General features: G+C 39.2%; 1 protein-coding gene across 2 annotated transcripts in view; it reads left to right on the top strand.

The window, feature by feature from the left end:
* The window catches only part of LSAMP (limbic system associated membrane protein), a 637,357-nt gene that overhangs the window by 597,110 nt on the left and 14,663 nt on the right, over positions 1-25,584 (top strand). The window contains exons 5-7 of one of the 2 annotated variants that reach the window (XM_032406601.1): positions 496-616; positions 989-1,137; positions 8,363-8,398. In XM_032406601.1, coding sequence (XP_032262492.1) covers positions 496-616; positions 989-1,137; positions 8,363-8,398 — 306 coding nt within the window. The remainder of the gene's footprint in view (positions 1-495; positions 617-988; positions 1,138-8,362; positions 8,399-25,584) is intronic. The other variant, XM_032406602.1, reaches the window with a different exon arrangement.

Here is a 25,584-nt window from a genome sequence, read left to right as displayed (position 1 = left end):
GTTGGGAGAACTTTAATCCTCTATCACTTTCACCAGACTTCTTACTACCATCTCAAACTATAACAATAGAGATGATAATGATGATGATGAAAAAGAAAAATGTTGAAATTAGACATTTAAAATCCCAAGTCCTTTGGTATCACCACTTAATTTATAAAAAGAAAAAACTATGTAAATATTATAATCTATGGTTGAAATAATTGATGGTCTATTGGAGTAGGGAAAAAGAAATCCTAGATTCCATTGCCATAAAACCCTGTTAAGTGTCCCATTTAAGTAAAGCAAGTCTACGGTTTCATTAATCATCTCTTATTTTTATTTCATTTTCTAGTGATCAGTGCCATTCAGCTGATCACAAAATTCATGTAGATGAGGCTTGAAGACTATTTCTTTCGTGCAGCTCTCCGATCAGACGGTCCTTTCTGGGTCCTTCTTGCATGGAAGTTCTGCAGCACCCTCTGACTCTCATGTCAATGGTGTGCCTCTTTCCTACAGATCCTCCCACTATCACAGAATCCAAGAGCAATGAAGCCACCACAGGGCGGAAAGCTTCACTCAAATGTGAGGCCTCGGCAGTGCCTGCGCCCGACTTCGAGTGGTACCGGGATGACACCAGGTACGTGCCAAATGTGCCAGGCCCCCTTCGCTCCACTCTGTGGTCCTGGGGACAGAACCAAGCTCTGCTGTCATGATGTGGGTTTACGCTATTAAACTCTTCATTTTCTAAATCTCTTTACCAAGGGCTTTGGGGCCTGTAGCTCTTACTGCAAAGCCCGATGAAACCCATCCATTCCTGAGTCTTCTCTATCAATGGACATTGATTCTGATGATATGGGGTTGCACGATTAAAATGAGGAATTGAGCAGGGACCCACAAGTTCTAACTACTACATTTCTTTCCATGTCCTCCAATATCATGATGAAAAAGGGATCACTGCGCCAAGTCTTCATCATTGTTTCTTTTTACTCTTCTGTTTTTGAACTCTTAGGATAAACAGTGCTAACGGCCTTGAGATTAAGAGCACGGAGGGCCAGTCCTCGCTGACGGTGACCAACGTCACTGAGGAGCACTACGGCAACTATACCTGCGTGGCAGCCAACAATCTGGGGGTCACCAATGCCAGCCTAGTCCTTTTCAGTAAGTATGCCAAAGCAGGGCCTGATGTGGGAGAACTCAGTCAACTAGTTCTCCGGTGGGAAACCTGAAAATCACCCCCTTACCTTATCATTTACCTTACCTAGTAAAAGTAAACTTACACAAAAATAAGAATATAGTCACTGAAACAGAAACACAGGCCCTCCATCCCTATGCATAAGGCGGGATTTACAAATGAAATAACTTCTCTCTCGATTTCCTGGTTTACTTATGATAACTACCTTGTTGTGATTTTTTGTTGTTGCTGGGTTGTTTTTTCTTTTTTGTTTGTTTTGTTTTGTTTTTTGTTTTGTTTTGTTTTGTTTCCTGGTTGATTTAACTGTAAGAATATTCAAAGAATAGAAATCTCCTTAAGGAACAGAGGTGATGTAAGATCCTGGAAAATGGATGGCAATACAAAAATGGCCCTAGTGAGAGTGATTGAGGAAGAAAAATTCCATGAGGATGGATAAGATGCTGGGAGAAGGGAGAGGCTGGAAAAAGAAAGTGTATTTTTAACAAGAGCAATGGTGGAGTGAATGATTAAAACATGATCTAAAATCTAAAGAAGGAAAAATGGTTGCAGAAAGGTTTCCATATGACAGCAGGAAACATTACTTATCTGACATATTTTTGGAAGTGATAAAATGGTAGGAGAGAGGAGCATTTCCAAAGACCAGAGAAGATCCTAAGGCAGACTGAGGAGGACTCAGTTGTTTTAGCTTCCTGGTGTTAGTAGTAAGAGCCCACTTCAGAGCCTGGCTCTGTAGCAGCTATTAAGGTCAGCTATCTGACCCCCTGCCTTGCTGGCCCTGAGGCTATGAGCAGACACAAATGCCCCCTGAGAAACAGAAGTATGACGGGTGAAATTAGGAGAAAATGATGCATTTGGAATAGGAAAACAAGTTTACAGTTTCGTCAATCATCTCTTACTTTTATGTAGTTTTCTAGTGATCAGTCCCATTGAACTGATCATAAAACTCGGAATAAGAAAATGGAATTTAGAATAGGAAAATGTTTGGAATGGGAAAATGTTTATCAGAATAAGTAAAACAAACAAAAGAGTTAGCACATGCTGGGCCAGAAAGTTCATTTGGACTAAAAGAGAAGGTCCAAAACCTTTACTGTTATTATTTTGGAATAACAAGCTACTAGGAATTCTTTTCTGCACATGTTCAGTTGGAAAAGCTAGAAATACTATGACCAGGAGAGATGTCTCCATCTTGCTTTACCCAATTTAGATGAGCCTACAAGAAAAAAATATATATTTTTAGGAGAAAAATCAATCTCAGTGAGAGTTCTCTTGAGTTGAAGTATTAAAGCCATTTTATAACTGTTCAAGATCCAACTCTGCTTATAAAAAACAACAACCACAAACTATTCTAAATTTGGGCTTCAGTTTCTCCCCCATAACTCCCATTGACTTCAACCTACAACAGTTTGATGGGATATAGTCATACAAATGCTTGAAGTTTAAAATTCACATGAATTTTAATATGAAGTTTAAAATTCATATCCCTGTTTACTTGTCTCCAAAGACCAAACATCAGTGTCCTTTACTTCAGCTAGAGACACCAATATCTCAAGACACTTGAGAAGATATTTATTAAGAAATGTAGTTACTTGTTTCATTGTTGACATCAGGGATTCCATAAATGGGGGCAAACAGCCTCAACTCTAAATTTGAGATTCTGACATATCTAAGGTAACCTGCTTAAGTAGAACAACATACACTTAATAAGAGGTTCTGTAGGGACAGTATGAGGTTTTATAGAGAAAGTGGGACAGTTGGGTTAGAAAAAGTGAGCAACTATAATTTGCATTAAAGTATCTTTTCCTTTTTTTAAATTTTTTTTATTAATATATAATGTATTATTTGTTTCAGGGGTACAGGTCTGTGATTCATCAGTCTTACAAATTCACAGCGCTCACCATAGCACATACCCTCCCCAGTGTCCATCACCCAGCCACCCAATCCCTCCCACCCCCCTCCACTCCAGCAACCCTCAGTTTGTTTCCTGAGATTAAGAGTCTCTTATGGTTTGTCTCCCTCTCTGGTTTTATCTTGTTTCATTTTTCCCTCCCTTCCCCTATGATCCTCTGTCTTGTTTCTCAAATTCTGCATATCAGTGAGATCATATGAAAAGTATCTTTTCCTTGTATCCCACCCAGAAGAAGTGTGCTAATATATTTCAAATAATAAATAAAATAACACCTATAGACTGAGAGAGGAAGGTGAAGGAGGAGGGAAGGGTGGATTACTTGAGGAGGAGAAAGCAAGGGTGGGCAAGGTCAGAGATAATGGAGATCCCGCAAGTGTGCTGGTGGTGAGGAAGGGTAATCTCAAGCCCTGTAATACCATTGCCCTATTCATAAAAGTCCATTTAAAGGACCCACCCAGTAAAAGTAAGAAGTGCCAAGAATCTCACAGAATTTCTGTTTGTAAGCTGAGAATCACAGACTTGGACAAGTGTATCATCATCATATTGTGACTTCACTGAGGTCACCTGCAATTATACCCTTGAGAAGTGCACAGCGCCATGATTAATGGTGTGCTATTTCCGCCGTGGGCCCACACTGCCCTCTGCAGAACAGCCCTCCCAGGCACCAGCTCTGCATTTGGCAGCATGTGCATCAGCATTGGGTTTGTAACTGGTTTCCCACCTTATGGGGGGATGATGAAAATTAGAGGAATCATGATGAAAATTAGAGGAACTACTGCCCTCTTTAGACCTTAGACCCAAGACCCAAGTATGCACATTTTAAGGGGAAAGCTGTGCTTCTTACCTAACAGGAAGGCCACTTCCACCATGCCCACCCCACAGTGACCATTTAGGGTTAGGAGGTCCCTTGTTACAGCCATGATAGCTGAATCCTTGGGAATACAGCTCTATGAAACCCTATTTCACACAGGCAAAAGAGAAAGAGGGAGGGAGAAGGTGGGGAAAGAGAAAGGGAAGAGAAGGGGGGAAAAAGGAAGTGCCTGTGTGAACAGATTGCCCATTACTTGGATTCAAAGTAGATGGGGTTGAATGGGAAGAAGGAAGACACTGCAGGTAGCGGTACTTTTCCACAGAACAGGGTCAGGAGGGGAGAGATGCTTGGGAGGGGCGGCTACAGCAGCCCTGACAGAGAGCACTGTGTAGGCAGCGGGGTGCTGTGCTGACCCAGCTGGTCCAGAGCAGATGAGGCAGCTGGTGAGCTGCTGCAAGCCAGAAAGAGGAAGCAAGGAGAACTGGAGAGCCAGAGCCCCTGAAGAGTTCGCGATTATCCATCTTCACTGGGGTGTCAGCACATTTTCAGCATCCACCTCAGTGACATGTGCTGACTTTTTACACAGTGTCAGTTTGTGGTCACTGATTCATCTTGTCCTCCACCACATACATACATATACTTCTCCTCTCTCTATTCAAATATTGATCTCCAAAGGGGTCAAAGTAATTGAATGAAAGTGCAAGAATACAATGTATTGATAGCAATTTTTCCTAAGCCAATGGAAGCACTCCTTTCTCATTTGTCTCCCTCTCCACACATTCCAGCATTGTTTGTCAAGAATCTGTACTACCTCAGGCTATATTATACCCAAGTTTATATATTTTTCTCCATCCTGGGGAAAGCATTACATTGTGCAATTTTTCTGAATGCATTAATCCAATGGTACAGCATGTACAGGCAAAGATTCAGCTCCTTAGTCTTTGTCAGCTGTGGAGATATGCACCACATGGAGGAAGATTTCTGTTGATGCCAAGAGAAGCTCCATCCTCAGCATATGGAACATCGCAGATTCTGTGTTCCCACACTGATGACTACAGTGCACCCACAATGGAAACCTATCTTGTTTCTATGCTTATGTTGAGTTACTTTTAAAACAATGGATAGGAGGAAGAATAGGGTGATGATTTTAAGGTGGTCACTTCTGATCAAGTGAATTCTTACAAGGTACTCTGCACATGCACTAAACACTTAACATACATGATCTCATTTCATTGTCAAGACAACCCTAGTAGGGACTCCTACTTCTCCGTTAGAAAAAGAGGTTAAGTAACTAGAGCAACCAAATAAAGCTGCTGGGATTTAAATTTGGGTAATCTGTTTCCAGAATCCAGGCTCTAGATCAATATGTTACCTGGGTTTGTATATGTGGAGAAAATGTTAGGAAATGTATCTTTTGTAGTTTGGAAGTGAAGAGACATATAATTTCTTTCTCATTTTTTCACTTAGTGAGGTCTGTCCATGACTAAATATTGTTATATCCCTTCCCACCTGAGACACTGTGTCAGCCACCTCCCATTTCCATTTCCATTAACCCCCACCAACATGGGTCCACTGGATTAGTTAGATCGTTGATTTATCTTTGGCACATGGAGATTCCTAACTAATATTCCAGCCTAGTGATCAGTGCTTGACCTCAGGAGGGGAATATTCCCACATGTTAAAGGAAACTCCTACTAATCAATTACCTTCTACTTTAGAGAAATGTGTGGGTTGGTAAGGCATTTTGAAGCTATTAAGTACAAAAAAATAAAAATGCAAAGAAGTCTACACTGAGCCATACCACATCAGTGTGTAAGAGGTGTTCAAATTTTCTTTTTAATTTTAAAAGATCATTAACTTGTAAACCTATTCTTGATTAAATTTCAAGTATTACCTAAGCAACCCAGCACTGGAGAGAGCCCTTAAAATGAGGGCCTCCCCCACTTGTTTAGAAACCATTTTAAGTTATTACCTTGGGGGCTCAGGGTTTAAATATATACCACTTGATGATACTAGTTAAGACTTGGCAAAGCCTCTTAACCAGCTACTTCTGGTTGCCACAGAATAAAACAGTGTGAGCAGCTACTGGAACACTATCCACATGTAGTTTGAAAGACTGGCTGCAAACTTTTTACAAGGGCTACAATAAGAAATAGATGGGCATCGGGACTTGATTTAGTTTCAAGAATAGATGTGGAATATGCTGACTTCCAGAAAGTTTACAGAACATCTGCATACCCATTGAAAAATAAAAGAAAATCATATCTGAGTTAATAAATTACCTCCATATATGCACCTTATCATCAACTCTAGCCTTTGTCATTTGAGTGCTTTTAATTCAGAGGTTTTTCTTGTTAAGTGTTAATGCCCATTTATCTCATGGTGTCCCAGCAGAATCAACCAATAACACACACACTCACCCATTTAGCAAATAAGAAACCGATGATCAAAGGATCTTGCTAAGAGCCACAGCATATATTTCTGGGGTCAATCTTAGGGCTCTGTTCCTAAAACCTTCCAATCAGCTGCTAAGCTCCGCTGACTTCCCCAAATGTTAGCAGCCAAAAGACAAAGTGCATAGCAGCAAAGTTCCTGTACCCCCTACTTTTGAATTTCAAACGTTGAAGAATTTCTTTTTCATTTTAAGTGGTATCTCTTCACTTGACACTCTTACAAGAGCCCACAAACCCTGGCATAAATTATAAAATGCCGCAGAGTAATGGTGGAGAAATAAGGATAAAAAGCTGGGACGGGGAAGCATCTAAGGAATAAGTCAGTAAGGTGGAATTAGAAAATGAGAGTAACTGGTGGGGCATGATAGGGCTAAGATGATGAGAACAGGGTGGAGCTAAGATGATGATAGCAAGCTGGGAAACAGTTGAAAAGGCGATGAGAGGAGGGCGGCTGAAAAGATTTTAGCAATATAAATGGTCTTGTGGAAATGAGGGCAGAGTGCATTTACCCAGCTGTGAACAGTGTGATGAGAAAATATTAAGCTGAGTCATTTAAACAGTCTGAATAATAATAGTAATAATAAAAATAAAATACAGTAGATAGGTTATCGTATGGGACAGTAGTCTCCAACTGCTACATAAATGCTGAAAGTAGTTTAGCTATTTATTTTCAAAGCTGGAAACTTAATACCAAATAACCAGTGGAGGTTTAAACCATTTTTCTACTTGACACTTGTGTAACTAAGACACAATTTTTCACTGCGCTATTATTGACCTGTTCCCTCTTAATGCACTTAGGAAACTTTGGCATTTAAGCTACAACTTTCAGCCAAGCTAGAGAAAAGTTCACTCTGCAAGGAGACTGGGTTTTCTTGGCATCCAGATGTACTGAGTGCCCAAATTCCAGACAAAATCTACTCTTTCTAAACTTATGGTACAAGATGGCAGGCAGATTAAATTTGAATATGAACTTGATTTTTGTTTATTTCAATTTATCATTAGTACCTATTTAACAAAACAGCTAGGAGGAATATAAAGTGTGGGTTAATTATATTGCACTATAGGGTTTCCGGGCAGTAAGTAATGTATCTTATCCCTAATAGACCATTTTGCCTCTCTGAAAGAGCCTCAGAGGAGGATTTAGAGTTAAACCTGTGGTTTTGATAAGATAAATAGAGGATACCTTAAAGCCTGAGCTCTGCCTGCACATTCAATTTATGATCAGTAGCTTGGGGTTAGGACCGTGAGGGACACATAAGCTAAAACAAGTGTTCAAAAGAATGCTTCTTCTTACTCAACAGGATGTATCATCAAGTACATTTGATTGGTTGATCAAATTTCAGGTGAGATTGTATTATCACAAGAGGGTGGTATTAAAGAAAAGACAAAATAGAATTATATCATGCCAATTTACTTATTTCCTGGGCTTATTCTTGCACTTGTATTAGTAATACGGAAATAAAAGCCTGAGGGAAAAGTTGAATTAGTATTTCCCAAAATAAATTTTCCACATACTTGGCTAAAGCTGATAGGAGCTGTAGGGCTCAGGGAGAGGAAAGGAGTCTAGCTATCATGGGTCCATCTGTCATGAGTTAAAGAGACCAGAACCAGGAGGAAGTCGCATGACTGAATGTGATCACTACTAATTTAAATACCCTCAACCCGGCCCTCCAAAAAAATCTGTAATTTTGGTAGTGAGTCTTTTTCAATGTAGGATAGGATCCTCTTTGTAGGGTTGCCACAATAAGATGTTGTTTCCTACTCTAGCTAAATTTTTGTAAAGGCTTTAGATTTAAAATTTTACTAATAGTTCTCTGATACTTTAGTGTTGGCAAGAAGAACAGAGAAATGCTTCACGGGAGATATAATCCTATAAGCATGGGAATTCATCGGTTTTATAATTATCTGAATAGCTAAACATGAGTAATATGTATATATATATATTTGGATATATACATATACAGAAAGAGATATAAATCTATATAAACTCTCCATGATGTTTACTATTTTTTCCCCTTTAGAGCGTGTTTCACCCACAATCCCTATTCCCATTCAAGGTCAGTATGATTTTTATGACTGTAGTTCTGTTGCTGGGTCATTCTCCATCATCTATAATGTGCAAAACATACAACGGGGGATACATATTCACAAAATTCACATACAATAGAAATCCTTTTTTTTTCTTTAAACCTTCAGAAGAAAGTCAATCAATTGTCCCCACACCAGTTGATAGCCTGTAACAGATCTGTCATCTGACTCAAGTTGGTCAGTTGTTGGCAAGATGATGCCAAGCTCAGAAAGCAATTTTCTCTTCAATTAATATGTATGACAGGTAACTGTGGATTCACACATTTGGAACACAGCCAGTTATGTTCTGCAGCTCATAAAAATACGAATCCTTTAACTGACCACCCTCATGTTTGGAGGCTTACACAATCTGAATCTGAAGTCCTTGGTATTGTAAAAATGAATTTATCTAGTGCTGTCAAAGTTTGAACTCACCCAGATTACAAGGACATTCATTTTTCTTAAAATCTTGGCCAATTTGAGGGCTTTTCCTTTTAAACATAACTCTTTTAGAAAACACAAATGAAAAAATAAGGTAATCATTCTGTATTCCTTTTCATAAATCTTTCCACACACTCAAATTAAATTTCGCCTCCTACACCACATTTAGATGCAAGTTGCAGCCCCAGCCTTCTAGCTTAAGGCTATTTAAAGGCAAATTGGCAAATAAAATTAAAACAATAGAAAAAATCTGAAATGAAACCAACCTACCATTGAAATTAAATTCCAGAAAAGTGATTTGCAAATAACACTCAAAGACCTGAGAAAAAATGGAGAGTAGGCCATGCGGGGCCTAGTGTGGAAAAAATAAATCTAATTAAACAAGATTATTGTATACACTATAAAAGAAGTGTGCTCAGAATTAAAGGTAGAAAGCTGCTGTTTTATGAGTTTGAAGACGGATCATGTATCATTAACACTCCTCCAAACTAAAAATTAGGTCAGAATTGGGTGAGGATATTCAGAGTGTCAATAATGTTATGTTTTACATATGTACGTATTCACATATATGCAAACTTATTTTAATTATATTTGCAATGAGGATTGCAAGGTTTCAAGGATCAACTAGACAGCTTAATAAAAAAGTTATTCTTAAACTTTAAGAAGGGTCTAAACTATTTTTAGAAGAACTCTGTTGAATAAAATTGTTCCCTAAAACATTAATGAAATCTGTTTCTTATCCCAGTTACTAAAAATAAGACTTAAAATGTGCCTGTTTTTTAGGCTTGACGTGAAACTTAGTGTTCATGGAAAATATCCCATTTTGAATTCCTGACATGCCAGTTATTTTAAGACGTTTATCTTCTAGTGTTGCTGCAGAGATTGACACCATTTTATCACGTTGCCATCTTGCAAATATCTTGATGTGACAAACACATACATACACTTTTGTCCCAATGGATAACATTTTCACCAAAGAGGTCATGCTCCGTCCAGGATGAGCTTTGAACATTGTCACTATGCCTTTGTAAGAGCAGTTCTACAGCCACAAACTCAAATATTTATCTGATCATGCTTTATGATGTATATATAACATGGAACAAAATGAAGTCAGTCACGATTCACAAAGGACAGCTGTTGGATATTGAAAAACAATCTGGACCAGGAATGGAGCATGTTGGATTTTGTTGAACTCGATATTTTCCCACAAACTGAATTGTTGATTGGAGAATGACCCTAGTTTGATTTGACGTTGTAGATAGACTGTAGAAGGCTTCTTTAGATCCAATAGTTCTAGAGAATATAGTTTATCTCACTACTAATACTTTGGGCTTCTGCTGGTAGAAATTGAAAAGCTGTTCGTGGAGACTTGGGATAGCTGATGTGTGAGGCTGGTAGAGAAAGATAATGCCCTCTTAAGTTCCCTGTTTCTTACAAGGACTTTAACTTTGTAGAGATCAAATCCTTTTTTTTTCTCTTCTGTCCAATCAAGATGGCAACCCGTGTGAAATGCAGTTTTCCGTGAACAAAAATTAACATATAGGATCCTTAATTCTTTTTATAGTTCCACTGGAGTACCAAAATATCTATGAAAAGTATGCCTACCTCACTCTGGTCATATTTATAGCACAAAACACCTTCATTTAATTACATACTGTATATTGTCATCATCTAGGTAGAATCCTATGTCTCAACCCTGAAGTGCTTAAGGTGTCTATAAGCACTTGGTTGATGCAAAGGTCCTTTTCCATCCACCCATCATAAAAAAGAGAACTTTCCCTTCCCAGTAACAGAAATGCATGTTTAATTTCAGCTGCTTCATTGTTAATATCTTTCACTGGAGGGTCTCCCCACCCCCAGCCCCACTCTACATGGCTCATCAAGCTGACTGAGGATAAACATCAGAGTCGCAGCAGGAACGCAGTCCTAAACCCCTTCAAGCTGTGATTAAACAAAAACAAGTCTCAATAAATCAAATGTATTTCTCCTGGGTTTCCTTCATCATATTGCTTGATTTTCTGCAGTGATAATAATAATACTGGAATTACACCAAAGGATAATTTGTATTGTCTGTGGCCAATCAGAAATTTTCAAATGTCCTTTCCTATTCGGCCAAAAACAAGACAAAAAAAAAAAAATCAGTGTGCTTCCCCACTTCTTAATTTAAAAGATATACATAAATAAATAAAATAGCGTTCCATCCTTGATCTGTTTCTGATAGGTGTTTTTTCCCCATTAATTTTAATTTAGGTTTATTTATTCTGAAATGAGTCCTGAATTGCATATATTTGCATAACTACCTCTGACTATATCGCTGCAGAAAATCCACTGAATTGTAAAATGAGGAAAGAATCAGCTCTAAGTGACTGAGGGAACTTTTCTCACTTTGTTAGGCTCAAATCGTTTCCTGAGGCCTCTGAATCCTGGGAAGTGACGATACTGCTCTTGTCTCCTCCCCATGATCTCACTTGTGCATAGCCTTTCATGATGGAAAACCGCTAGAGATGCCTTCACATTTAGAAGGACCACAGGTTCAAAATGAGGTGACAAAACCATTGCAGAGATTTAAAATGAAGTAAAAGGAGAGAAGGGACAAGGACAAATTACCACTGTGTTGTTTTTATCACCCTCAGGTGAGGAATCCCCTTGAGTGTGGGACTCTCTGGACTCAATCAGCCCATCTTTCTTCCACCACTGCAACTTTAAAAAAAATTAATAACCCTGGAATGTGTCTCACTTGCTTGCCTCCCATCTCATTATTTATCCCAAGTGAACAGCCTTTCTATTCACTAACCTCGTGTGGCGAGTGGGTTTGGGAAATGCTGAGATTATCTTCCAGGCTCAGGCTTTGCACTGGGTTTGTTCACAGCTGCTTGCCATTCAGTTCCTGTTTTTCCATTGATAAAACACATTGCACATGGCTGGGTTTGCATGACTAATACAGCTGTCTAAAGCTTTCTCAGGAAACAAAACAAAACCTCCCAAAATTAAAGTTAAAAAAAATTAAAATCCAACCCACAAACAAACCAGGCGTGCAGAAATCTGAGGTCCACCTGGCATGTTTCCTTCCAAAGGGAGCCTGGTGTTGTTATGGGTGGGCCTGGCTTCAGAACAGCCAGATTCCATCTCCAGTAGGAGGCCATATACCTGCCCCCACCTGGCACTCCCAGACCAGACTCCACTGGGATGGAAGGAAACTGGGAGAAAAATCCTAAAAATCAATGCATGCTGTAAAGATAACTAAATAATCCCTACAGCTTCATTTATTTTCTGTAGGATGTTATCCCAGGTATCAATGAGAAAATACCTCTTTTCAGCTCCTTATAACAGCAGTGCCATCTCCTATAATAATAATGATAATAACAAAGCTAACATAGGCAGTGGGCGTCTCATGTACCAATAGAGTTCTGAGGGTTTTTGCATGTATTAACTCAATTAATCCCCACAATCCTAAGAAAATAACATGCACCTTCCCCTGCACTTTTTAATGATCAAAGTACACCCAAATTCCAATCTACACCTCGTGGCATCCAGGCATATACATAAATCTATAGTGCATTATAAATAACAATTGTGAATGCATTTGCGTTCATTAGATATGTATCTGTCTAATGAATTTTAAACACTCATCTAATTTATTTTGTGTATTATAATGCTTGTAATACACAACACTTTTACCTTAATATCCGTACACTCTTACAAAGTCTATTTCCAGACATACTCAACACAGAGACGCATGCCCGACTCACACAGATTTATATGAAAGCATTCATCTTTAAAAAACATGAGCAGAGCTATCTGGCATCAGCACATCTAATTTCACACACTTACTCAGGCTGATTTACATACACACCTCTGTTAATCATGGATAATTACTAGCATTGTTCTCTTTAATTCAGTTTTTCCAACTGTGAAATGGGAAAGAAATTATATTTTTCATGCCTACAAGCTCAGAGTGTTTTTTAAACAATATACAAAAGAGAGCTTCAAGTTCCTAGAAAGAAAGCATATTGAATATAAAATAATCATGCTCACATACACATACTTCTTATAATTTTTAAAAGTACTGATATTTAAAGACACACTTGTATCAGATTGCCTGGGTATTAGCTAGCTACAAGTTCAGTGTGGCTTCATTATAGTTTGCTTCTAGGAATGTCTGAAATGCCCACTGCTAAGAGGTTTAAATACGGAAGTATCCCAAGGCCAAATAAAAAACATTGTTTATTATTTTTCACCAATATCCTAACATTACACTTAGAGAAGCTTCACATTGCACTGTTCTCTATTGTGTGGCGCACGCACACACACACACTCATACTTTCAGTGAGTGCTTATCATGCACATTACCACCTGTCAGACTGATCCAACGTCATCACTTTACAGAACCCGCCCTTTTTTCTGGTCAAAGGTGTAAAGCACATCCCAGGGAAGGTTTTAGTTTTCAAACACGTTTCTCTTTTCCCACTAGCTGGTGGGGAAAAAGAGGGCCTTGCTTTTTTACTGATAGTACTTGGAAAGGAGTGTTAACACAAATTTACAGCAAAATCATGGGCCCAGACCAACACACGTGAAGATCATGAAGAGCTGACATTAGTACCTGACGACCATCTCTGATTCCCTTACTGGGAGCAACACGCTGACTTCCTCCTGATTTTCTTCAGAGGCTGGGAACCAAGTGGGATAGTTGTGCCAATACTTCACCTAGAATCCATACTTCACCTGCCAACACAGTGATTCTGACCCACTTCTCCCTGTTGAATCCATTTCTGTGCCTTACTCTTCTCAGCTCTGCGTTCTTCTTTCCGCTGTGTTCCCTAAACAATTCTGGTCCTCTCCTTGCTCAAATTTGCCAGCAAGAATAAACCTGAAATGTATTCACACTGTTATTTAAATGCCCAACAGCTGCTTGGAAGTGTTACCTCTCTCAGAATTCACATTTAGCTTCAAGCTAAATGGCTAAAAATCCTACAGCATCAATTTAAAGGTAGGAGAATGTTTCGTACAGAGACTCTTCTCTAATGCCTTTTCCTATTTTCCTAGTCTGTTTCTGCCTACACCAGTCAGACTTTCCAGGTGATCTTCCTGTACTTAGGCTTTGCTGTGCTATGTAGATTTCGAGAGCCAGCAGGGATTTGAAGATGAATATTTTTTTTGAAAATCCTAGCTCCCACTAAATTTTAATTTGATGGACATATTTCTCTTCTATGAGCTTTATGGGAAAAAAAAATCTTTCAAAGTAACAATTACATTTGGGGATTAAGTTTAAGTAATTGACAGTCTTGTCTTTTTAATTAAAAGGAATAAAGCTGCCTAAGAAGAGCTCAGTGAGATTTGCAGCAGAAAATGTTGGCATGATGCCCCAAAGGGTGAGAAGACCAGGATCTGGAATGGACAGAAAATGCTGATGCAGGTCTCTCTGGTCTCTCCAGTGCACCCCCAGCAGAGCTGGCCTTGGTGTTTGTATCCGTGTGCCATTTAGCAGGAGGGAAGCACGGTGTTGTGAGGAGCCTTGCTGGGTGTAGCCAGGAAGGAAGTCCTTTCTTCGGGGGCTTTGCTCTATGTTCAGAGACATTTGTATGGAGCAGGAGGCCTTGAAGGAAGTGGCGCTACTTAGAGTCAGAAAGAAAGAATACATACTCTTCCAGGAATTCAAACACTGACAGTGTCACCCCCTGACGAATGTCCTAGAATAGCCCCCCAAAGCATAAACTTGAATTTTAGTCTGCCCCTTGGCTCTCTTTCTTTTTTACCTGAGATTTGTATTCCTGCTCTCTGTACTTCTTGATTTTCTTTTTCTCTATATTTTATACTATATTCACCTCACATTACATATATACTTTTTCTTTGACATCCTTCAAATAAAACCAAAGAAAAAGTTTTGATAGTAATTCATTCACTTCCAAACACTGGTTAGCAGCCATGCAAGCAAAGCCATTATCCCATCTATCTGGAGGACACAGCTACTTCTGAAGAGGCAAGATACAAATTAACCTTAGTAACAACTTCCCTTATACACTCGCTCTATCCTCACAGTGGTCTTTCATCATCACAAGTCATTTGTAGGTATTAAATTAAACGAGCACCTCCGTCAGGGGGGAAGAAATCAGCTTAAGTGGTCCCACCTTACATCTCCCCTTGTCTACTGCTGTGAAGAAACACACCTGCCAAGTAAGAACACAGCATGACATAATGAGCTTGGAATTCCAATTTAAGGTGTTCATATGTACCCAGATGTATGATGGGAGTAGGCAGACCACTCACTAGGACTCCACTGAGAATTGTCAGCTTATATCCACCACAAATCAGTGGGGGGAGAGACTTTACAAGTCATTTATCATGCTTCCTAATTGGACCCTGGGGAGCCAAGCATCGCCATAGTTCACTACACTGTTTTGCTTATTACTATGCTGATTGTAGACGAAAACGCTTCCCACATCTCTGTAACACATATGTATGTTTTAACCCCTAGACATTACCACTAACAGAGTATCTTTATTATAAATGATAACTGTCAGTCCATTCTACTTTAACAGTCCCATGCTTGTAACAATGGTTCTAAATTAACCACTCACCTTGCAAACCTTGCAGTTTCAGTATGACTTTTTAAACTGCCTAAGAGACATTGTTTGGGGGCAACAGTAGCATCTTGTGGGTTTAAAAAAAAAAAAGGAAATAGCTGTGTCTTGGCTGACTGTCCATTCTCTGTACTATCCCATCCTCTTTAGCCCACAAAGCACCAAGCATTCCCAGCCATGTTCTATGTTGGAAAGTTGCTTGGCCATTCTAAAATGTTTTCTCGATTATACATGTAGAGTTTTTATGACTTGGAAGCAGGGAATGTTTGGAGAACAGAAACAACTATATAAAGAAAGGAAGAAAGAAAGAGAAAGAGAGTAAGGGAGGGAGGGAGGAAGAAAGAAAGAGAGAGAAGGAAAGAAAGAGAGAGAAAGAAAGAAAAAGAAAAAGGGAAGGACGGAGGGATGGAAGGAAGAAATCAAATGGTATCTTGTGTGTTGAATTGTAAGTTAGAAAGTAAATTGGGAGATTTGTTCTATTTTCCTCCCTGGAGTTCCAGAACACAGGTAAGTTCATCACTGAAAGCTGCTCATTGTTGCAATGCTGAGAAAGAGCAATCTCATTCATTGGAGGTTGGTTTTCCCTTAGAGAATCAACCCTCCTGTGCTAAATCGGTTCAATTAATAGTGTGACTTCTTGTTCTGTATTTACATGTACTCTCCACCTGCTTTTGCTTTGTAGAGTTTCTTTTAGAGTCCACGTTTTCTTTTTCTTGAGATTTCTAACCATTAGGAACACAAGAAAGAGACTTCATTCTTGATGGGCAGTGCAGGTAATTTCTGGCCCAGCTTACCTGACAATGCACAGTATGTTAATCACACCATTCATTCACTCGAAAAAATAACTATCCTAGGACCTTCTATGTGCCAGACTCTGAACGTCGTCTTGGGAATGCCTGTGAAGAACAAGCTAGACACAGCCTCTGCACTAGTAGAGCTTACAGACAAGATGGGGCAGTGGATGATGTGTTAAGCAGTCATAAAAAAGTTCGCTAAGTTTAGGACACCTGTGTAGTATTTGGGGAGCACAGGATAGGGACACCTTAGCTAGCCTGGACTGATCAGGGAAGGCTTCCAGGTGAAAGGGAAGTTTAAAAGGCAGAAAGGACAAAAGAGAGGAGCAAACATTCCAGCACATACCAAAGTCTAGAATTCAGAGAGAGTTGAACAATATTAAGCCTAATTAATTTTCAAAATTTGAAAAAATATAACTTTTCCCAAATAGTTTCTTACTTCTCCTATTTTGCATCTGGCTTGTTCTAAAAAGAAAAGACATGTGGTAAACCAGTGGGGTTAAAGGTAAGAGAATCTGCATTCCCACCTCTGTTACCGTCTTAGGACAAGAAAGCATCTGTTGGCTTTGTTGTATAAACATGTGGTGATCCTGCATACCGTGTGGTAGGTAGCACTATGCCGGATGAGTTTTCTGGAAAAAATGCTGAGTGCCTATTATCTGGCAGAACGTTCTAGAGAAAACGTTCAGCCTCTCAACAGGGAGGTTGGCTGGTAAATTTTAATTGTAGTTGTAGGAATGGTCAGGTTGTAAGGAGCCATCAGTATTTTCAAGGAGCTGCTCCAGAACCTGGTGGTGATGTTATATTTTGAGTCAATGACACAGCAGGAGTATGAATTACTGAGGCTTCCGGGCATTCTGAGTAATAAAGTCACTTGGGAGAGGTCCAAAGCAGAACCGCCTTTACCAAGTTCTGGACTGTGGCGGTTAGTGCCATAGACATGGGTCCAAGGGTAACTCAGAGCACACCACCGTTTTTAATCCCTTATCTTCTAATTTCCAAGAGCCTTAGAGGCCCTCGGAAATCTCACAAATTCATTTGTTATCTCTGCATCCAAATTCTGCAGGCCAGTTACCTTGTTTTATGGTACTTGAAATTTTTTTTTTTTTTTTTTGAAACATACAAAATGAAAACACACATTACATGGATTAAAGACAGTCTGGAATACCTTAGAATTTAAATCTAAAATGTATTCTAAAAGAGATCTGCAATTCACAATTTAGGGCTGGGAGATGAAAAGAGAGGAAGAAAACCAGAAAGGATGAAAATCTCTAGAGACCTACCCACACCTGTGCTTTTAATCCTTTTTAGCAAGTCAAATAAATGAAGGCACAAAAGGCTTTAAAATATACATAAAATGTATGTTTTTAAACAGGAAAATATAATCTGCTTTGTACCGACAGCTAAGTAGATTTGGGGCTGGGACGTAGTTCTTTATTAAAATAGAAGACTGGTCTTTAATTCCACAAGGGCAAAAGGCCAGGATAGTACCCACAGGTGCAAAGGGCATGCTCTAGATACAAGGGCAGAAACGCTTGTTTCTTCCGTAAGACAGAAACTGCACGCCTGGCCCTAATACCTTACTGACTGACAGCTGATTCAAATAAATTTACTTCTGGAGTTTGTCTAATCTTATATGTATTTTTAGGTGGAGTGGCCCAGGGAAACCTTTATTAAACTTAGACCCTTGGGCATTCTCTAACATTTTAATTCATTGATTATTAAAAATTAAATTTCTCAGGCTAAATAAGAAGCCCGTAGGATTAGAGGAAGCTGCCTTGCTGTAAGAGACTTAATGAAGCCCTCTCTTTATGGTGGGAGTGCTCAGCGAATCCCCACTTTCTGTAACAACCCATCTCACCATTGAGCAGAGCCCATAGAGGCTAAAGTTACATCACATACACACATAAAGTGCAATTATATCAAGCCTACGGTCAGAAGGACCTCATAAACCCCTATAATACATTTTTTATTGCATTGTCATTTCATGTTGTTAAGACTATGTTCCTTATAGAAACTCAGCCTTACCTATCTTAGCTTCTGTTTGGTTTTGCTCTATGATACCAGCCAACTAAAAGAGTGAGAAAAAAAAAATTCAATCTCCTTGTAACGACGTCAACCCAAAGCCAAATATTATTTTCTTTTCCCTAGATTTAGAGGGTTTTTAAAAATGCATTGATTTGTTTTTATAAATACTTTTCTATTCTGATAATGAATGTTATGCATTCTCATTATGGAAGAACTTGAAAATACGTGAAACTATAAAGAAGAAAATAAAGATCAGATACAATCTCTCTCCTCAGAGATAACATCATTAATATGACATAAACAAATGTTTCATCTGAAGGTTTGAGCTTAAAAGAGTTAAGTTAGAACACCTAAGCCATTCTGTTTTCTGCCCTTTCTGAGGCTGGGCATGTGTCTGTGACTTGCCCAAGCTCACAGCCCAGGCAGGCCCGGGAGTAGCCCCCCTGCCCCGGGTCCGGGCTCTCTCCACAGCGACAGACACACTTGCAGCTCTTCCAGATCCCAGTCAAACCTGACTCTTCCTACCAGAGGTTTCCCTTGTGTCCCTTCCAGGATTTCCAGTGAGAGTTCCCCTTTTATAAGTTTGTCTCTTTTTAATGAAATGAGCATTTAAAACATTTTTTTCCTGATGCTCTTTACTGTAGAACACTTGGTTTCCAGGGGATTGGTCCATAAATTCATGAGAATAAACAGTGAGTCTCAAATATTTTCTTAGAAGACTTTATTTAGTTGAGAGAGAGAGAGAGCACGCACGAGCAGGGGGAGGGGCAGAGGGAGAAGCAGACTCCCCACTGAGCAGGAAGCCCAATGTGGGGCTTGATCCCAGGACCCTCGGATCATTCCTGGGATCAGGACTTGAGCCGAAGGCAGACGCTTAACCGACTGAGCCAACCCAAGCGTCCCTGTGAGTCTCAGATATTTTATTCACATTATACAATAAGAAATTATGTCAGCATTAATTTTGTTTGGGCTTATTCTTTCTTTCAATTAGAAGTTATCACCATATGCCCAGAGTGACAAATATTTGGCTAAATCTTTCATGGCTCCAACTCACTCCTAAATAGCATCAAACACATGAAGTCCATTTTAGGCCAACTGTTAAGGGGAAAAGCCCTCAGAAGTATTTGAAAGTAAAGTGTAAGATTCCTTTCATGACCTGAAGTTAGCTAAGGGAAGCCAACATCCTTCCTCAAATATTGATGACATGCTAAGACTTCTTAGTCTCCCCCAGCCAGTTTGAAATATTCTCTTAGTAGTTAGGATATTAGTCCACCTATAAACTAACTAAGAAAATAGAAATCAGGGTACCTGACTGGCTCTGTCTGCAAAGTATGTGACTCTTGATCTCAGGGACGTGAGTTCAAGCCCCATGATGGGTGTAGAGGTTACTTTAAAAACAAACAAACAAAAAACACAGCAACAATAGGAAAAAAAAAAAAACCAACACAAAACAAAGAAGGAATAGCCTTAAGGTTAAGGTTTAGACCTATTTCTCTCTTTTGGCTTTTTCCCCCTGAACTACGCCCAGAATGGTTACTGTGATTCTCAGAGAACATTACTCCAGAGGTATTAGGCATTAGGGTTTGTACAACATGAATATAGTAAGTAGGAGAAAATAAAAAAAACTCTAACAATCTAAACAGAAATCACAGGCATATCTTTTTGTATGTCAAAAAAACAATAATAATAATACTTGTAAGTAAAAGTTGCCTAAAGTCTCTGAGTGGAGAAACCTGCGAGAAAGAAATTAATAACTTTCTAAGCTTGAAAGCGGCTTTGAAAATTGAATTAATTAATGTACTGCTTTTAAGCCACTATAATAATAAGGGTTTTGTTTTTCAAAACTGTGACCAAAAAAAAATAAATAAATAAAAGCCAGAGCACATAAAACATAAATTCCCATCGAAGAACCTTATAAATGTTATGCTTCAGGTCTTCATCATCAGTGAAAGAGGAAGAGGCAGCACGTCGAATCTTCTTCATTTCCTTTATTAAATTTTTTAAGGATTTTAACCCCATGCCTCTCTCCCTTGTTCCAGGCAACTGGAGGGTAAAATCCCCATTGAATTTGGACCTTCCCTCTCTTCTGAACATACAGTCTTACTAGATCTCCCAGAAGGAAAAAAAACAAAAAACAAAAAACAAAAAAACAGTGCAATTAATTATTTTAAAGTCCTCAAACTAACATGTCATTTTCAAAACCTAAAGTGCATCAGATGACTAGCCTTATACAAAGAGTTGTGCCGTACACAACGGAAGAGGGAATATTCCCTTGTTCAGATGGCGGTGGCAGATTAGAAAGTGAGCCGTTCATGTTCAAGTAAACATGGAACTAGAACAACCATACACAAATGATATAGACCCCAAAGCTCTGTACATCTTACCTGGGACGGGGAATGAGTGCTTAGAAGCAGGGAGTTCGAGGTAAGTGGTTAAGAGTCAAGAGTCAAAGCACTGAAAATCAATTCTCTTTACGGATTTGTTGTACCCTCATCTTGACTGTACCAGATAGAACTCAAAGAAGACAAAATGCCATAATTGTTCAGAAACATAGACTTGAACATTCCCTAGGGCAATAAGGGATTTTCCAAATTGTAAACTCTGTAGAGTTTCCAGGGATGCATTTCTCTCACTTTCATATCACTCACTTCAATTTCTGGGCAGAGAGAGAGGCAGAGAGAATGATTCACACCACATCATGGAAGATGAGAGGTAAGAGGTCTTCTGGTCTTTGAACAATAAAAGAAGCTAGGGTTTCTATCTTCTAAGGTTTCAATTTTCATTAGTCAAGAGGATATTCTCTTTTTTATTTCTTTTTTCTTTTTTTAGAGAGGGAGAGATGGGAGCAAGGGGCAGAGGGAGAGGGAGAGAATCTTAAGCAGGTCCTACGCCCAGTGTGGAGCCCAACTTAGGCCTCAGTCTCACGACCCTGAGATCATGACCTGAGCTGAAATCAAGAGGCAGACACATAACCAACTGAGACACCCAGGCGACCCCAGGCCAGAGGATATTCTTAAGTAAACCTCAACCACCCAGAAAATTTTCTACCTGACCGAATTTGGGGACTGACGAAAGGACTTCCTCATCCCATTTGGCTCTCCAAATGCCTGATTTCCCAGCAAAAATTTTGCCTTTCCACCAAGGCATGGTGGTTCCAAAAGAAGAACAGAATCTTCCTCTACCTAGAATCCTAGCTAGGATAGATCTTGAGGTACTAAACGATTCAATTGCTCTTTCATTTTTTCATTCCTTCATCCACTCATCTATGCATGGGCATTTATTCAGCAAATCTATTGGACACCTACTCCATGCTAGAGAAATAGTGAGCTGAGACTACACTAGTGAACAAGGAAGACACGGTCTATGCCAACTGAGAGGCTGAATCAGCTCTTTCCGATGCTGTGTGTTTGTCTAACATGGATGGGTATAAAGAATCTGAAAGTTAAAAGTCAAAGACAGGTTAGAATAAATGTGTCATGACACTTGCCTTTTCTAGTACTAAATTCTTTCCCCCATTGCCTCCTTGTACCCCATCAGCAGGAACTAAAGTCTAAGCATTTGGCAATAATGCTTCTAGAGAATTCTAGAACTTTCTGTGTACTAAACTCACCCACAAAGTTTTGTTCATTGTATTGCTACAATAGATTTATCTTTTTATTCTTTGGACTTGCACTGCCATGCTTACTTGTTAAATGTATTTGCTAAAGCATGTACTTTTTGTACCTTTATACCTAAGAGGTATAAAAATCATAGGTTTCAACTGTATTCTAATGAGTGTGTCCAGGAAATCCCTACAGAAATAATATCCTTGCCAAGTCAGTTTTACTCAAGAATTTGGAATCACCTTAGCACTACAAAAGGAAGAATAATTCTCAGTTGCTTAAGGACAACAAATTTTTTTTTCTTTTCTGTAAGAATAGGAAAGACTCCTTTTGGAAATGTAGCATTTCGTGCTGGCTCTGACTGAAAGAAGTTTTTAATTTTCCCACTATTGCCACCTGGTGGACAAAAGCAATTTCTTTAGACAGCACATAGGAACATATCTTTGTATTACCACAAGATGGCAGCACACAACCAAGTTTTCAAAATGCCAGGCTCAAAACATTCAAGGTTTTGCTTCTCAAAACAGAATGTTCTATTCCAACAGAGAGGATGAATAGGAAATAATAGTACAAAATAAGCACTCTGTTTTGTTTTCCTAAAGATAAATGGAATTCCAAGTCTTGAGATCATTAATTAGTGTTTCAATCAAAAAGAATGAAATCTTGCCATTTTCAACAACGTGGATGGGAGTAGAGGGTATTAAGCTAAGCATAGTAAGTCAGTCGGAGAAAGACAAATATCATATGATTTCACTCATATGTGGAATTTAAGAAACAAAACTGATGACCATAGGGGAAGGGAAGGAAAAATAAAATAAGATAAAAGCAGAGATGGAGGTAAACCATAAGAGACTCTTAACTGTAGAGAACAAACTGAGGGTTGCTAGCGGAGAAGGGGGTGGGGGAGATAGGCTAGAGGGGTGATGGATATTAAGGAGCGCACTTGTTGGGATGAGCACTGGGTGTTGTATGTGGGTGATGAATCACTGGTTCTGCTCCTGAAACCCCAGTGCTGCACTGTTTGTTAACTAACCTGAATTTAAAAAAAAAAAAAAATCATTAGTGTTTCACAAACCGGTTTATTTATTGCAATAGGGAGGGCTTCCTAAAATTTAACTCATAACCTAGTTTGCTTTTAAAGTTATTTCAAGCAAATGCTATTTTTTGTGCTATTTTCTTCATAGAGTATAATATTTGGACAATGTTTTAAAATCTTTCTTTTAATGAACACTTTTTAATTAATTAGCAGGGGAGTTTCTGTTCCCTAAGAGAAATATTTAGACATGTAGACTCTTATCCAGGCCTGTGTCACTGACTGGTTCACCCAGGCATATTGCTGGTTTTCTCCTGACCAAAATGCTGCCTGGTCAGTCTGCCTCCCTATCACTTCAGTGTGCTAACTAACATCTCTTGATGTTTCGTTCATCCTTACTGCTGCAGTAGATTTTTTTGTTATTATTATTCTTTGGATCTGCACTGCCATAGCTTACTTGTTAAGATATATTTTTCTCTTTTCCACCAAACTGACAGTCCTCTCTAAAGGGGATTTTACCACAAATCTGATAACAATAACTCTCATTCATTGAGCACTTACTATGTATCTAGCAGCATTCTGAGTACAGTATGATAATTAGTTTATCTAACCAGTAGCACGAATTTATAAGGAGCACGTTGATTAAATTTGTTTTACAGATAATGAAACTTAGGCAAAGAGAGGTTGAGTGACATTTTCTAGCTTAAGCAGAACCATTGGTCTTCCTGCCTGCCCAGGTTCCCGAACACTTGCTTGGAATTATTCCCATGAGGCCTGTGGATCAGGGATGGAGCAGGGGAAACCAAGTATTCTTGACATAAAGATGGTCCCGTTAGGGATCTAGGCCTCTTTGGGTGAAAAACAATCATTCCATGACCTTGTAGCACCCTTATAAATTCCAAAGAATGATAAATTGAAAGATTTGACCAAAGAAAGAAGGGAAGTTGCCCTTTGCACAAGAGCAGAGCCAAACTGTCCCCAGTTGATACTGAATCATTGAAATATCCCAGCGAGAACCCTGGAGTTATATAGGCTATAGTTCCATAGCCTTGCTTTCCTAAAAACACCAGGGGGGCATTGTAGGATAGTGGAAAGGTTCGAGTTGGAGAAGTGAGAGCCCTAAATTTCAGTCTCAGCTTTACTCTGACCCTGGGTGACTGATCATACAATTCTAAGTACGTTCTCTACAGTGCCTTTTCAACAATTTTTAAGGCAACATATTTATTTCAAAGAAAAGTAGTCAGAGTAGGTATTATGAAAGAAAATAAGTGACAGTGTGTTTAATATACAATTGAAACATCAGTAGTCTGATGATCAGCATAGTCAATAGGTAGAGTTGTTTTATAAACAAAACAGTGATTTTTTTTTTTTTTTATCTTGATGGAATCTGGCTTCCCTTCTGCAGTAAGAGTGACATTGGTTTCTGGCTTCTGCTAGGAGAGGAGCAGAATTCTCACTACATCCTTCTGTACAGGCTTCCACACAGAAGACTTCCATTACCTGTGCAAGGAACAGACTAACTCTTCAAAGACAGAAGGACAGGCGCCAGCGGCTCTGAGCGTCTTCAGACGTGCATCTAGAGGCCCACCAGCAGTCACCATACAAAAGAACATTCACACTAGGATCCCCCAACCCACATCTAACCAGCTTAGGCAGACTGTCCTTATGTGTAGATACAGCTTATTGTTGGGAGCAGCCTGGCTTACATGCTGTTTGAGGGCTTCTCCTTGTGACCTCCTTTGGATAGACAAATGGAAAATCTGTGAAGGAAATAGATTGCACCGAACCTCAGAAATTTTGCAGACCTAATTCTGAAGATCTTTGTGCTAAATCAGATCCTAAGTTAGCTACTCAGGCTCTCTGTTGTTTTAACAGTCTCAGGCTCTGTTAGGAGGATGCTTGGCCTATATTTATTTTTCTCATATTTCAGTGATTCTAAATCTGCTCTGGCCCATTGTGCATTCAGAGTGCCTTCATGCATTGGCCATACTACAAGAGGGAACAGGAGCAGAGACAGCCCTGCTTCCTTGGAACTCACAGTCCAGTAGCGAAGACAAGCATTAATCAAAACATCAGACAAAGGTATTTAAAATTAAAACTGAGATGAGTGTCATGAAGGAGAGCAGAGCTTATAAGAAAGGGACTTAATTTTACTAAGGAGACTAAGGAAGACTTCCCTAACTTCTGAAGGATGAGTGGGATTTCTAGTAGTGATAACATTGGGCCATTAGCCCTACAACAACAACAAAAAACATGATCCCATGGAGAATGAAGGAAGGCTTGTGGGCTGGGATGCAGAGATGATGAGGCTGGAGAGATAAGGGAGGAGAGCCATGGATGCCATGCTAAGGATTTGGGTCCTGGATTTATCCTGGAAGACACAAGAAAGCATGAACAATTTTCAAGCAGGACAATGAGGTAACCAGATGTCCAATTCAAAAAGCTCTCTTTAGCTTCAGAGTTCAGTCACTTTACTTCCTTAGTGAAAGTGTGTTATTGGGGGTGCAAGGTCATGTCCTGATCACAGAGAAGACAATCCATATCCCACAGCCATGGTTTGGGCTCCTATATCTAACTTACCATTCAGCTGGTCCTGAAAATCAAAGTGGTAGCCTATGGAAATTTTCCACATTTACTTCTAAAGATCTAACAGTATTGTTGTTTAGTTGATAAAGTTACTCAAAAGGGAATTCATGTGTT

Source organism: Phoca vitulina, unplaced genomic scaffold (genome assembly GCF_004348235.1).
Source record: "Phoca vitulina isolate PV1807 unplaced genomic scaffold, GSC_HSeal_1.0 scaffold8, whole genome shotgun sequence".
Lineage (NCBI taxonomy): Eukaryota > Metazoa > Chordata > Mammalia > Carnivora > Phocidae > Phoca > Phoca vitulina.
This window is presented reverse-complemented; position numbering and strand designations above follow the sequence as displayed.